Source organism: Petromyzon marinus, chromosome 31 (assembly GCF_048934315.1).
Source record: "Petromyzon marinus isolate PM22_M1 ecotype Great Lakes invasive population chromosome 31, UKy_Petmar_22M1.pri1.0, whole genome shotgun sequence".
In the NCBI taxonomy this organism is placed as follows: domain Eukaryota; kingdom Metazoa; phylum Chordata; class Hyperoartia; order Petromyzontiformes; family Petromyzontidae; genus Petromyzon; species Petromyzon marinus.
The window spans coordinates 8,718,677-8,731,144 of NC_133697.1; the positions used below are offsets into that span (position 1 = coordinate 8,718,677).

Here is a 12,468-nt window from a genome sequence, read left to right on the forward strand (position 1 = left end):
CCGTTTCCTCCGGACGATTTGCTTACGGGATCGCTTCCGGGTCTTATCGGTTTCCCGTCTTATTATTGGCGCGCGCGCGTGTGTATGTGGAGAAGGGCGGGGCATGCATCACGTGTCTCATCGATTTCCGGTTCCGGCTTCACCATACCGTGCCCCACCCACCACAACGCTACTTGCCCCGTGGTGCGTATCGCGTGAGCAAGGTGCGTCGCTGTTACAACGTTATAATTGTCACGGCGAATTTTAAGGGTCAATTATTCTTTCTTTCGTTCCAATTCAGTGTGCGCGCGCGTGTGTGTGTGTATTTTTTTTAGATGCTGCTGAACCGCGTGGTGAGACGCGCCGGGCTGGCGAGGGCGATCGCTTGGTGCGGCCCACAGGCCAGCAGGGAGAAGCACATGTCCCGTGCGTGTTGACACCGCGTTGCGAGTGCGAGTCGGGTTTCACGGTCTCCGCGAGAGAGATTATCCCCCCGTTTCCCCCGCATTTAGCCTCAGTAGTCAACAACGTTGTTCGGTGATGGCGCGTCGGGTCGTGGCGCAAGGGCGCTGCGACGTTTCGGGCAATGGCCCTTTCGTGCTGTGCCAACAATCTCACCTACGCTTGACGCGAAGCTGTCCTGCTCCCTCCTTTTGGCTGTCATTTGGGCACCAGTCTTGCCCGTTAGCCGTCAACCTTCCTAAAGATGTGTTGTGATCAAACCAACTCTCCTTTTTCATAAATATTCTGTACTTTTTTTATTCCAGTTTATTTGCCAGTCATGTTTACGATCAATTTCACGAATGTCAACATACTTAATATATATGTCGGTCATAGTAACGCCATGCAAAATTATACATGACAGTCCATGCAAGGATGTAATCTATATATAGCATTTAACACGTAGGCTTACGCGACCTATATAATCCATAATGCAAAAACGTCGTACCCAGATTGTAAATATGACTTGGCTCTCCAACACACCGGTGTGCTGTACTAGTGACGAATTGGCACGTTCTGTTTACGTGACAACCCTTACTAGTTGGCTGTGTCGGGTGGTGGCGGGTTTTAACGACACATTTACGCGATCTAACCGAACCCCCACCCCTCTATTATGGATTGTCACCGATGGAACTGTATCGTGTGTGAGTAGGTGTGATGGCATCGGAGTTAATTTGTGCGGTTTTTAAAAAAAATGAAAGTCATTCGGTAATTGTGGGCTAGAGGGTGAGTGGGAATGTAGTGCACATACCTCTTGTAAAGATGGTCCATTATAGACAACATTTTTGCGTAAGTTGTGTTGCTATTAGAGATCTTATCCAAAATCTGTTATCTGCTGAATGTTTTCATTTTCGTCAGGATTTAATTTTAATGAATATCCACTCATATGTTTTGGTTCTTTCGGTAAAGTCACGTAGAAGGGAAATAATAAAAATAAAACATATGATAAAATTATCACGACGTTTCGGCCACAACCCAAGCAGGACGGCTGCTTGCGTAGTGCAGTGCACTAACCATCGCGCTAGAGTTCCCGTTTGAAGGAAGATGTAACCCAAACAATGTTTAGTTAATAAATTCCTAGTCAGCGTCCGGGGGAGTCCAACAAGAGTTTGAAACTTTGTTCGTAAAAAAATTATATAATTTAAAGTTTTAGTTGTGCTCACCTTTATTAAGGATATGGCTCTACTCTCGTACATTTAAATACCTAATTGCCCTCCATTGTTGGCTGCACGGTGGCGACACCACTGGTGAGCATTATGGCTGCACGGATGAAACTTTTAAGTAAATTTTTATTATTATTAACAAACGTTGAAAATTATGTTGTACAGCCCAGAAGTATATTTAGAACAGGTGAGGAGACAACCTGTCATGTGATATTTTGCGGCCGCAGCCATTTGATTTAATGATCACTGTAAACATCTGAGCTGCATTTCGATTTAAAGCTTTCGTGACTGCAGGGATTCATCTTCTTGGTTCTTTCGGTAAAGTCACGTAGAATTGAAATTAAATAATACAAATAAATCATAATATGTTTAATTTGTATTATTTTATTTCAGAAGATGAATCTGAGCTACACTAATTGGGCACTAGGACTTACTTTTTTGAACAAGTTTGACCGAGGTCTTTGTTAATGTGTGGCCCGCAAAGGTATTTGAAAGTCTTATTCGGCCCTTAGGAACATTTTACCCCAACAAGTAATTGGTAGTTTGCGTGTTTCTTTTATCACCATCAGCTGCATGGGATCACAATCTCCTCTTCTACCACAACACCTTGATATCCACCTGTGCCCCCCCCCCACCCCGTTCTCCCCCTCGCTCCCCACCAGCAGTCGACCTCCGTGAAGGTATGGCGCTCCCGTCCACCTGGGACCGCTTCTACGCGGAGAAGCGCGCCGGCGACTTCCGCCACTTCGACTGGTTTTTCGGCTACAGCGCCGTCTCGGAGCAGCTGGTGCCGTTCGTGCGCGGCGGGGCCCGCGACGGAGCGTGCCACGTGTTGGACGTGGGCTGCGGCACGTCGGACTTTGGCGCGTCGCTCTACCGCGCCTCGCGTCTGCCCGTGCACGTGAGCTGCGTCGACTTCTCGCCTGTCGCTGTGGAGCTGATGGAACGCCAGTGGCGCGAGCGCCCGCCGGCGCCCGGACACCCGTCCTCCACGCTGCGCTTCATGCTGGCCGACGCGGCCCGCCTAGGCGGCCTTCCGGGCTTTGAGGACGGTGCCTTCGGCCTCGTGCTGGACAAGGGCACGGTGGACGCGGCAATCCGCGCCAACGACGGGGGGCGAGCGGCGCGCCGGCTGCTCGCCGAGGGGCTGCGCCTGCTGCGGCCCGGCTGCGGCGCCCTGCTGCAGTTCTCGGACGAAGACCCCGACGCGCGCTGCCCCTGGCTGGAGGAGGCGGCGGCGGTGGCCGGCGAGGGGCCAGGCCGCGTGGCCGTGACGGCCCGCGAGCTGGGAGAGTTTCGAGGCGTCGCATACTACATGTACGTGCTGCGCAAGCAGGAAGTCGACGATGACGAAGATGACGACGACGACGACGATGATAAGAAAAAGGACTGAGGAGGAGTGGTGCTGGTAGATGGAAGAGTGTCCGGTGTGGTACGATTACTCGGCATGTAATGATTAAACACCCCTCCCCAACTAATATACCTAGCAATCTGGGGTTGCAACATAATTTGGGTTCATGAATCGAATAGACATCAATTCTAGTCTTATTTTTACCATCTCGTTTCTTTAGTTTATTATGGACAGTTTTACTGGCTTCTTTAGTGTATATTAAATAAAAAAAATATTAGTAAATTGTTAAACATTTCCTCTTGTAAAGCCTCTAGTGGCTGCAGGGTTCACATGAGTGAATTACTAAAAAAAAATATACACTCATGGTTCGATGCATGTATCGGCATGTCATTCGGTGAATTGATGCATTGTTACATGCCTGGTAAATACTGTTGCATTAGTTATAAGTTTTGACCTAATGATAAGAGGGTGATTGTCAGTTAACCTAGGGGTGGCTTCATTAGTCCGCGAGCTGTTATCTGCTGAAACCTCGAGCGCTTGTTTATTTTTATATAAAATAATTTCAATGCTGCGGGTAATATATTCTCTTGCATTGGGGTGGCCTGCATAGCTACTGCAAAGCCATTTAAATCATTCCATTGTCCATAATTTAGTTTTTTTGGGTTCGATTGCGCAAATACAAATGTGTCGCACCCGACAGCCAATTAGTTAGGTTTGTCACGTAAACAGAACATGCCAATCCACAACATTTACAATCTGAGTACGACGTTTTGCCAGTAATTACAATTAACTTCATCAGGCGACAGCCAGATTTGTGGAGAAGTACTTCGATTTAATGACACATTTATATTTACGCAATATAATCCAAAAAAAACCTATATTATGGATGATAATAGGTGCGAAAGCCTACGTGTTAAACATTCCATTGTCGTTCATTTGCTTATTTTGCTTAATTGGCTGGTTGCATTCATACCAATTGCACCGACTGCTGTATCGATGCGAATGTAACTGCATCAGCCAACCCGGACTCCTTCCTCTTAACTCCAGTGCTTCCTGACAGTGGGCACTTGAATATTTGTCATGCCAGTTGATTTATCTACTGGCTCTGGACACCCACACAGTGAAAGAAAAAGTTGGTGTTACAATGGGGAATGAAGCTCATCACTGGTCATGATGATGAGGATTTGTAATTCACTCCAGTAGAGTTTTTGTAGTGTGTTTTGGCATAGTTTAAATGTCATTTTCCTATTGTTAAATGCCTCGGTCGCAGTTTTTGTGTTATTGTCATTATTTTCACATGAGCACTTTTTGCTGGTCACTAACTCCTACTCTACATATATGTTGGACATTTTTTGTGATCTACCCAAAAAAAACCCACCAAAAAAGGTATTTTTCAAAAAAAGATGCAATTTAATTGGCCTTATCTCAAGCTGCACCTTCCTGAAAAATGGTGTTGAAGACCCAGGTGTTTCTGGGTGAACATGTTACATTATTGTAAACGCATATCTTTGCTAACATGCATATTTTGTATGTTTTTTTTTAACACAAGACACCATCAGGTGTCCGCAGTGTAATTGCGCAGTTGCGCTTAGTTGAACAGAGGGGTGACTGCAATGTGTAACTTACAGTGCAGTCGCCGGATCCCACAAGCAGAGTCAACCTATAACATCCCCAGTCTCCATCAAAACATTTCTCCCCATGCACCACAAGCGTCAAACGATGTTGAAGTTTTAAATCGCAGCCCCTTGTCAATCCGTTGCTGGAGGAAGGCCTTCCAATGCTGTGTCGGTCATGGGGGTTGTTTGACCACACTTCACCACGCTGGTCAGTGGGGGCTCAGAAGTGGTTGAGATATCGCTTACAAATGTCAAACTTGATTCACGAGAGTTTATCGCGCGGTGCTCTAACCACTTAACCACCATTCGATCACAGTTAAAGTTGTGCATGCGAAATTTGACTATTTGGCTTGTGGAAGGAAAACTTGTGTCATGTGCATGTTTTTTTTTATATTTGACGGACATTTACAAACGAACACTGGCTGTTAACGTGCAAGAGTACACCACCGCTTTTTTGGGTATAAATGTTCAATCATGGAAACTGCAATGGTGTCAATACCCCCTTTGTAATTTTATATTATGCACTTACGTGAGGTTTTGTCGTGAGCTGTATTATTTTGTAATTGTCTACTTGAATTTAAAACTTTAATAAAGCATAGAGGAAATGCAAATCAAAAGGTGACCTCTTTTAAAGCATGCTCCGTGAGCAAGACATGGCAGGTGTTTAATATAAAATACATGTTACAGTAACGTCTGTATTTATGTGTACACGCACGTACATACACGACGACACGCTCGTGACACTGTAAACATACGGTACGACGGACAAAGCCTCGATACAAATCACTTGAAACTGGACTGAGCTCTGCATACGGCTGATAATAGTAACAATACTAGTTATATAATACCAATAACGTTAATGACTACGGTGAACATTAATACACTGGGTGTTCACTCCGCACCACACCCCAAACAACATCAACTATTGACCGACTGTTCCTTAGAGCTCTCTTTCACAAATGCTAACGCCTCTTCGAGAGAGCTGTCATTTCTCCAGAAGCAATTCTAAAATGTGTGGGGGGGTTTTACAAGTTTGTGAAAGAAGCAAGCTTTATATTTAACCCGGCCTTAAATGACTAGTAACTCGTGGTTAACCAGAGTAATCGGGGGTGGTATGACACAGATAAAGTAAATACATGTAAAAACATGTAAATTTGGCTATAAAAAATGTTTTGTTTACCGACATGGAATGGGGGTGAAGACTAGGTAATGTGTTCTATTTTTGGGGGGGGAATTGTTTTAAGTACTCTGCTTGCTTGGGTTGTTTGCTGTCACGTGGGCATTGAGACACTGACCCTCAAGAGAGGAGCAGCTAATAATGGGCACAGAGGATATTCGAGGTAATTGTATTGGTGAGTCACTCTTTAAATGAACAGCTGCCTTTGAATGAGGAACAAAGTTCAGTCTATAAATCAGCACAGAAGACATTTTCTGCTCTATTTGTTCATCTCCACGAGCCGCTCGTCAATACTTACTCTGGATCACTTGATTTGTGGTACATTATCTTATTATTTACACCTTCCACGACGAGAAAAACATTTTAAGAAATTTACCCTGTGCTTTCGATTAACAGTTTAAAAAGGTTTACCCAACCGTTACTTTTAACATTGCCGTTTGCGCGATCGACTCCCGGCGACGATGGGAGGATGCCCGTGTGGGTTTACAAGAGGCACGGGGAGACGGAGGCCTTCATCCAGCAGTGGATTGATCATGGCTGCTGACGACGGGCGAGGGGAAGGGCAGAGGTGGGGCCCTGATGTCCCCGTCTCTTCTTCCCCCATCGCCACTCTTGCTTCCAAGCACCTCAGTCCTCAGGGCCTCCTGGGTGAGGTGGGTCACCTGGGCCCTCAACTTTCCATGGCGGCTCCACGGGGCCCGATGCCGTCCCTGCACGTGGGAACAGGGCAGTACGTGTGTACCCGGGACAGGACACTTGTGGATGCACTCGCATAGCTGGGGGTACTCTAGCCGACATACGCCCAGGGCCAGATTAACACGGAGGCCCCCAGAGGCTGCAGTCCTGAAAAAAAACATGCGGGCTTCATATTGCTTGAAACAATACTGTAGCACAGTGGTGCATCATATAGGTGCAGTAATTTAGTTATTAAAGACAGAATTTCCTTGTGTGTTACTGCCAGTTTTGCAATTTGAATATCAAATTGGGTGGTGGTAAAACAGTAAAAGGGAAGGCATTTAATATAGAGCCCCCCCCAAACTGAAACAACCCCAGACCCCCATACAACTTAAACCGAGCCCTGAAACAAGTATACTTTACTGGGTTTATACTGGTTCGACTGTTGTGAAAGGAGTGTGGAACCTATAGTAATAGGTTTTTACCCTTTTAGCTGGCACAAAAACTGACACCTTTATACAAGGGGTCATGTTTGCAATAACCACAACACAAGCAGTCAAAAATGCAAACAAAAAGAAACAACTCTGATAATGATATGCACTGTCCTTGAATTTGATTGGTCCACACCCGAGACGGCTTTTCTTGAGTTGTACGCCTTATGGTGTCATCTGGTCCAATACCAGTGGAGACTAGGCTCTAAGAAAAGCCGTCTTGGGTGTGGACCAATCAAATTCAAGGACAGTGCATATCATTATCAGAGTTGTTTCTTTTTGTTTGCATTTTTGACTGCTTGTGTTGTGGCTATTGCAAACATGATCCCTTGTATAAAGGTGTCAGTTTTTGTGCCAGCTAAAAGGGTAAAAACCTATTACTATATCTTGTTACTGGCAAAGGTGGTCTCATAATGTAAAAGAGTGTGGAACCTTTCCCTTACTGAGGGCCAAAATGGACTTTGAAATACATTTGGTGGGTAACGACACATTACCAGGGACCTCTATAATTTACTTTACCCTTGCAGTGACAGAAGTGACTGGGCGCACTGAATTTATAAACAGTTTTTGGCATTTTGGAAAATATTTCCCTTGTAACCGATTCGTGTGGCTAAAATGCTTGCAGTAGTGATGGATGAATATTATTTATATTGTTTCAATATTGTTTGCAGCCGTTTTAAAGTGGTAGGTCTCATGTAGCCACGGGATGTGTGAAATAAAGTCGTGGGCCTCATCCGGCCCATAGGATATAAGTGCCCTATCCCTGGATAAGATTTATTGTCAGGTGGTAGTGGGTAGTGCTTAGAGGTGGGATACAATGATGGTTTTGAGACTTTGTTCATGCTTTCCTAGGTAAATAAAGCATTGCAGGATGTTACTAAAGTACTTTTTCTTATTTCGTACGGCTGATGTAGATGCAGAGCAACAAGTACAATTTCACATTCATGTGGTCAAGCCAGATAACTACAGCACTAATAATGTAATTCACTGTGTAACAAAAATATATTCCTGGATAGTAAGTGTTATTTTCTAATTGCTTATGCCTCAAAAGTACAGAAAATGGCTGTTATTCCCCACACACTTTGCTTTTGTGACCAGGACAGTGATATTTTGAAATTTACCATTTTCAGTGAGAAAACGTGGTGTGCATTTGCGTCATGCTTTCACGTAAAGTCCTGGTCACAAAAGCAAAGTTGGTGGGGAATAATAGCCATTGTATATACTTTTTAGGCATCAGCAATTAGAAAATAACACTTACTACCCAGGAACAAAAATCGTGTTACATCATGTAATGATCCAGTTGTGGGTTGACTTAAAGGGCTGTGTATGTAGTCATGTATATATACCAATGAACATCACTAGTGAGTGGTGGTGGCTCCATACATGGGCGTTCTTGAATGCCAGAGGAGCATTTGATCCACCGCTCTCGCTCCACTGCTGGCTGAGTCTCGGGGAAGGGTTCCTCTTCAGCCTCCTCTTCCCCCTCCTCATCCTCAGCCTCCTCGTCATCTTCAGCAGAGAGCACCTCCTCGGGAGGCCAACGCAGCTCCCCGCTTTCGACCTGCTCCCGGAAAATGGTGGGAGAGAATCGGACGGAGTCAACTCTGGACTATCCGGGGGGAAATTTGTGGAGGGGTCGCCCAGATAAAACCTGAACATGGAATATTTAAAAACACCTGCCAAAATGAGCTTCATAGCTCATCGGATTCCTCCAGCATGAAGACATTCTGATTCTGAAGTGTAGGTTATAGGCAAAAAACATTTTTTGGCTCAGCTATATACGATGGAAGTGGACATGTAAATGTTATCGTCTGTTTCTTTAAGTAATCATTTTCCACGTTGGGTCCTGAATCGGTGACCCTTGGCGAGTGAGTAGAAGCAGATGGTAAACCAGCATGCATAAAGGGTATTAGACCCACAATGCACAGCGAGGAAGTAATAAATTCTGTACAATTTTCACACTTGGCTGGGGCTGGCCTCGGGAGAAGTAACAAGGCCCCACCCCATATTTTTAGTCGGTGCCCGGCTCAGCTCAGTCTTGAACAGCAGCGTGAGTTGCTTCCAAAGATGGATGAGCTCGGCCGTGACTTAGCTCACCTCTCGGACACGGGTTCATGGAAATCCCGAGCGTGGCTGAGTCCACGCTCAGAGCCGGCTCACTTGAGCCAGAACCAACTCTGTGACTAAGAATGCAGGCCTAGCCAGGGGATTCACACCTCATTCCCGTCCGTGGGTTCCACCACGATGGACGGGAGCCGCTGCTTATTCGCCCTGAAAGCGGCAGCCGCACTTGCAGAGCCACTGCTGCTGATGATGTTGCTGCTGATGCTGCTGCTGCTGATGATGTTGCTGCTGATGCTGCTGAAGCCACCGGCTTGCACGCTGTCGCGTGGGTCTGGAAAAATCTGCGAGCACACGTTGAGTCGACCACATACCTGTCAACCCCTTATCAGTGCCCTACCGTATTACAGACCAATTCAGACCTTATTGGTCACCCCGTGCCCTTATACATTTTCAACGTTCATCCTATAAAGTCCCATCACAAGGGAGAAACAGAAAGACAAAAAACTAAAATGTTGCGCGTATTGAAACGGCTGTACGCCGTATGGAGCTGACAACTCAATTTCCCAGTACAAGAATAGGGGGTAAACCGTATGGGTTGACACGGTATACGACCACGTGAATGGCGCTGTGAACGACAGGACTGAAACGGCGAACAAAAAGTGACAGTGGGCACTGGCGCAGTGCAGAGGTGGGGTCAACAGAAGGGCAAGTACTGATGGCTGGTTGGTAGGGGATGGAAGTAGCGCTGGTACTAGTGGCTGGTTGGTAAGGGTTAGATGCAGGGCTGGTACTAGTGGCTGGTTGGTAAGGGTGAGAGGCAGGGCTGGTACTAGTGGCTGGTTGGTAAGGGTTAGATGCAGGGCTGGTACTAGTGGATGGTTGGTAAGGGTTAGATGCAGGGCTAGTACTAGTGGCTGGTTGGTAAGGGTTAGATGCAGGGCTGGTACTAGTGGCTGGTTGGTAAGGGTTAGACGCAGAGCTGGTACTAGTTGCTGGTTGGGAAGGTTTAGATTCAGGGCTGGTACTAGTTGCTGGTTGGTAAGGGTTAGATGCAGGGCTGGTACTAGTGGCTGGTTGGTAAGGGTTAGATTCAGGGCTGGTACTAGTGGCTGGTTGGTAAGGGTGAGGTGCAGGGCTGATACTAGTGGCTGGTTGGTAAGGGTGAGATGCAGGGCTGGTACTAGTGGCTGGTTGGTAAGGGTGAGAGGCAGGGCTGGTACTAGTGGCTGGTTGGTAAGGGTGAGAGGCAGGGCTGGTACTAGTGGCTGGTTGGTAAGGGGCCGTCCATAAATTACTTCACGCACCTAGGGGGGGAGACAACACGTTCTACTTAATTAAATATATTTGTAATAAATGTTTTCTACAACATCAGAGTGCAGCGGCACATTAAATACGCACTACAATGACAATAGTTTAAAGCGATTTGAAGCATGTGAGCTTTGTGACGTCATATTTTAGGGGGGGGGGTTGACTTTTTGTGACGCCGTGTGACGATGGGGGGGGGTCAAAAATCGTCCAAAATCGCGTGACGTCATTTATGGACGGCCCCTAAGGGTTAGAGGCAGGGCTAGTTACGAGTGGCTGGTTGGCTAGTTGGTTAAGAGGCAGGGCGAGTACTGGTGGCTGGTCGGCGAATTGATCAGGGTAACCCACTCAGACACCTACCACCCAACACACACAAGCAGAGATCCCAAGCCAAGCTTTAACGGGCTTCTGGGGGGGGGCAGTGCTAGTAGCGAGCACCTACTAACGCGTGCACAGAACACACACACTCACACGACAAAGACCCCCTGCCCCCCCCACCCCCGTATAGCCTTGACAGACTTTTTGTGGCAAGTGCTACAGGCACGCACGCACGCATCACCCCCAGCACCCCGCGTTGGGAGTTCTCGCCTGGAAGGCGCCGCTCTCCCGCGTGGCTGCGTGAGTTGGCCCCGCGTTCTCCATGGGAAGCGGTGGCTTTCACCCGGAGTCGCTTGCTCGGGATCCTCCCCAGCTCTGCGGCAGCAGGGGCAACAACGACAGCGGCCGTGCAGAATGCGCGTATTGCAAGGGATACCTGGGTCTGGAACTAACATTCCGTGAGCATAGGTGGGCGGGGTGGACGTGCCTGGCCCCCCGGTGCAATTGCATCGGGGGGCCGGGCCAGGCATTCGTGATGTCAATTCCCTGCCAATATTCAAGTCCCAAGCTCAGTTTGTTGTGCTTCCCCCTCCCCCGCCTCCCGCGCGCACCTCCGATAAGCACGGTCGTTCGACGTACAGATTGTAATGTAGCTCTCGGAGACACCGTGTTGTCTTCCTGTACGTTTATTCTGAATAAAGTCCACTGACAACAACTCAACGAGTAACCGCGAGCGACTGCGTGCGCTTGGGGTAATTAGACGACTCTATTCTGAGACGACGTAGATTCTTTGTCTCAAGACATCTCGAAGACGATGGAGATGAAAGACGACGGCGATTCCCCACACCAACAGCGGTTCTCGCCGGCTCTTAGGGGCCGTCCATAAATGACGTCACGCGATTTTGGACGATTTTTGACCCCCCCCCCCTGCCCCCTTAGTCACACGGCGTCACAAAAAGTCAGACCCCGCCCCCCTCAAATATGACGTCACAAAGATCTGCCCCCCCCTCCCCCCCAAAATCATATTTCCATTTGGAAAATAAAACATGCTTCAAATCGCTTTAAACTATTGTCATTGTAGCGCGTATTTATTGTGGCGCTGCACTCTGATGTTGTAGGAGTGTTGTTATAACAAATCTATATTTATTTAAAGTTGCGCATTTTGATGTGACGTCACATTTCTCAACTCACCCCCCCCCCCTTCGTCACACATCGTCACAAATGTCTGACCCCCCCCCTCCCCCACCTAGGTGCGTGACGTAATTTATGGACGGCCCCTCTCCCGCCATTGGATCCCGTACTCCCCCTCACGTGACCCTGTCAACACTCGTCCCATCAATCATCATTAGCACGTGCATTAGTAACCATGGTTCCCGGGTGGAACCAGATTGTCCCTCTATAGCTCCGTACTGTCTTTACACATGCATACAAGACCCTACCTCTTACTGGTAGTAGGAAACGTAGCGGACTGGAAGCCCAACCGGGATTAATTCACAGGAGGCAGGGGATTAATTGTGTATGTCTGTGGATGTCTGTCCACGTGGGAGGGGTGGGGCAGAGGTGGAGAGGGGAGGGTAGGGAGGGGCTGGGTGGGGAGGGGCTGGGTGGGGTGGGGAGAGGCTGGGTAGGGCTGGGTGGGGGGTGGGAGGGGTGGGGCTGGGTGGGGAGGGGCTGGTCACCCCGTGGTGCCCTTATATGGACTGGAAGCCCAACCGAGATTAATTCACAGGAGGCAGGGGATTATAACACTGCACTTTCTGGTGCGACCTCTTTTACACTGCACTTTCTGGCGTCGTTTTATAATTCTGCTCACTTTTCATTTTGCTTT

The 12,468-nt window shown here is 47.6% G+C and overlaps 1 protein-coding gene across 6 annotated transcripts; it reads left to right on the forward strand.

Moving 5' to 3' along the window:
- The first annotated feature begins 75 nt into the window (after nt 1-75).
- CSKMT (citrate synthase lysine methyltransferase) lies at nt 76-5,227 on the forward strand. Of its 6 annotated transcripts, none has more exons than XM_032963876.2 (3): nt 76-183; nt 315-405; nt 2,306-5,227. In XM_032963876.2, the coding sequence occupies exons 1-3, from the start codon at nt 85-87 to the stop codon at nt 3,034-3,036; spliced, it is 921 nt and encodes a 306-aa protein (XP_032819767.2). In that variant the 5' UTR covers nt 76-84; the 3' UTR covers nt 3,037-5,227. The 6 variants fall into 6 exon arrangements, with proteins under 6 accessions (XP_032819767.2, XP_032819768.2, XP_075927163.1 ...); XM_032963877.2 differs by having other exon boundaries at nt 2,309-5,227; XM_076071048.1 differs by having other exon boundaries at nt 101-203; nt 281-405.
- Nucleotides 5,228-12,468: the final 7,241 nt, after the last annotated feature.